We start from the raw sequence: 570 nt of genomic DNA on the forward strand, positions 1-570 counted from the left end.
GATGTACTCAGTCACTCTTCTATTGCCTTGCTTGATAGATAACAGACCCTTAGATGCCTCACGGTGCGGAAGTCTGGGGCAAAAAACTCTGAGAAGCTCTCTAGCGAAATCTTTATATCTGTGACAGATTACAGCGTCTCTCTGCCACTCGGCCGTTCCCCAAAGTTTAGCCTTTCCGGTTAATAAAGAGATTATGTATGCGACCTTGGACCGTTCAGAGGGAAATGAGCTGGGTTGTAATTCAAACTGAATCTCACATTGTGTCAGAAAAGCTCTACCTTGGTCGATATTTCCCTCGAATCTCTCCGGAGGGCACAAACGGGGCTCCATACATGGTGGTTGAACAGACAGTGTCTTCGGTGGTTCCGCACGAGCGCCAGCAGAGGGAGCTGTCGTAATGCTGGAGACAGACATGTTATCGATCTTTGCATTAAGATTATTTATACATTGTCCCAAGTCCTTTAATGCTCCTTCAATACTTGACCTCCATTCAGTGTTCGGATCAGAGTTCATGTTGGCCAGATTTTCTGTTAAGAATGGGTTTTTGAACTCTGAATGAGAACCGAACAC

General features: G+C 45.6%; 1 protein-coding gene across 1 annotated transcript; it reads right to left on the reverse strand.

Moving 5' to 3' along the window:
* Positions 1-62: 62 nt before the first annotated feature.
* LOC106512393 (uncharacterized) lies at positions 63-559 on the reverse strand (the record flags this gene model as incomplete). Its single annotated transcript, XM_014001020.1, is given in 1 exon segment — positions 63-559. A coding segment is annotated over 1 exon segment (497 nt), but the record flags the coding sequence as incomplete, so codon positions are not given.
* Positions 560-570: the final 11 nt, after the last annotated feature.

The sequence above is a fragment of the Austrofundulus limnaeus genome, unplaced genomic scaffold, assembly GCF_001266775.1.
Source record: "Austrofundulus limnaeus strain Quisiro unplaced genomic scaffold, Austrofundulus_limnaeus-1.0 Scaffold6344, whole genome shotgun sequence".
NCBI classification, from domain to species: Eukaryota; Metazoa; Chordata; class Actinopteri; order Cyprinodontiformes; family Rivulidae; genus Austrofundulus; species Austrofundulus limnaeus.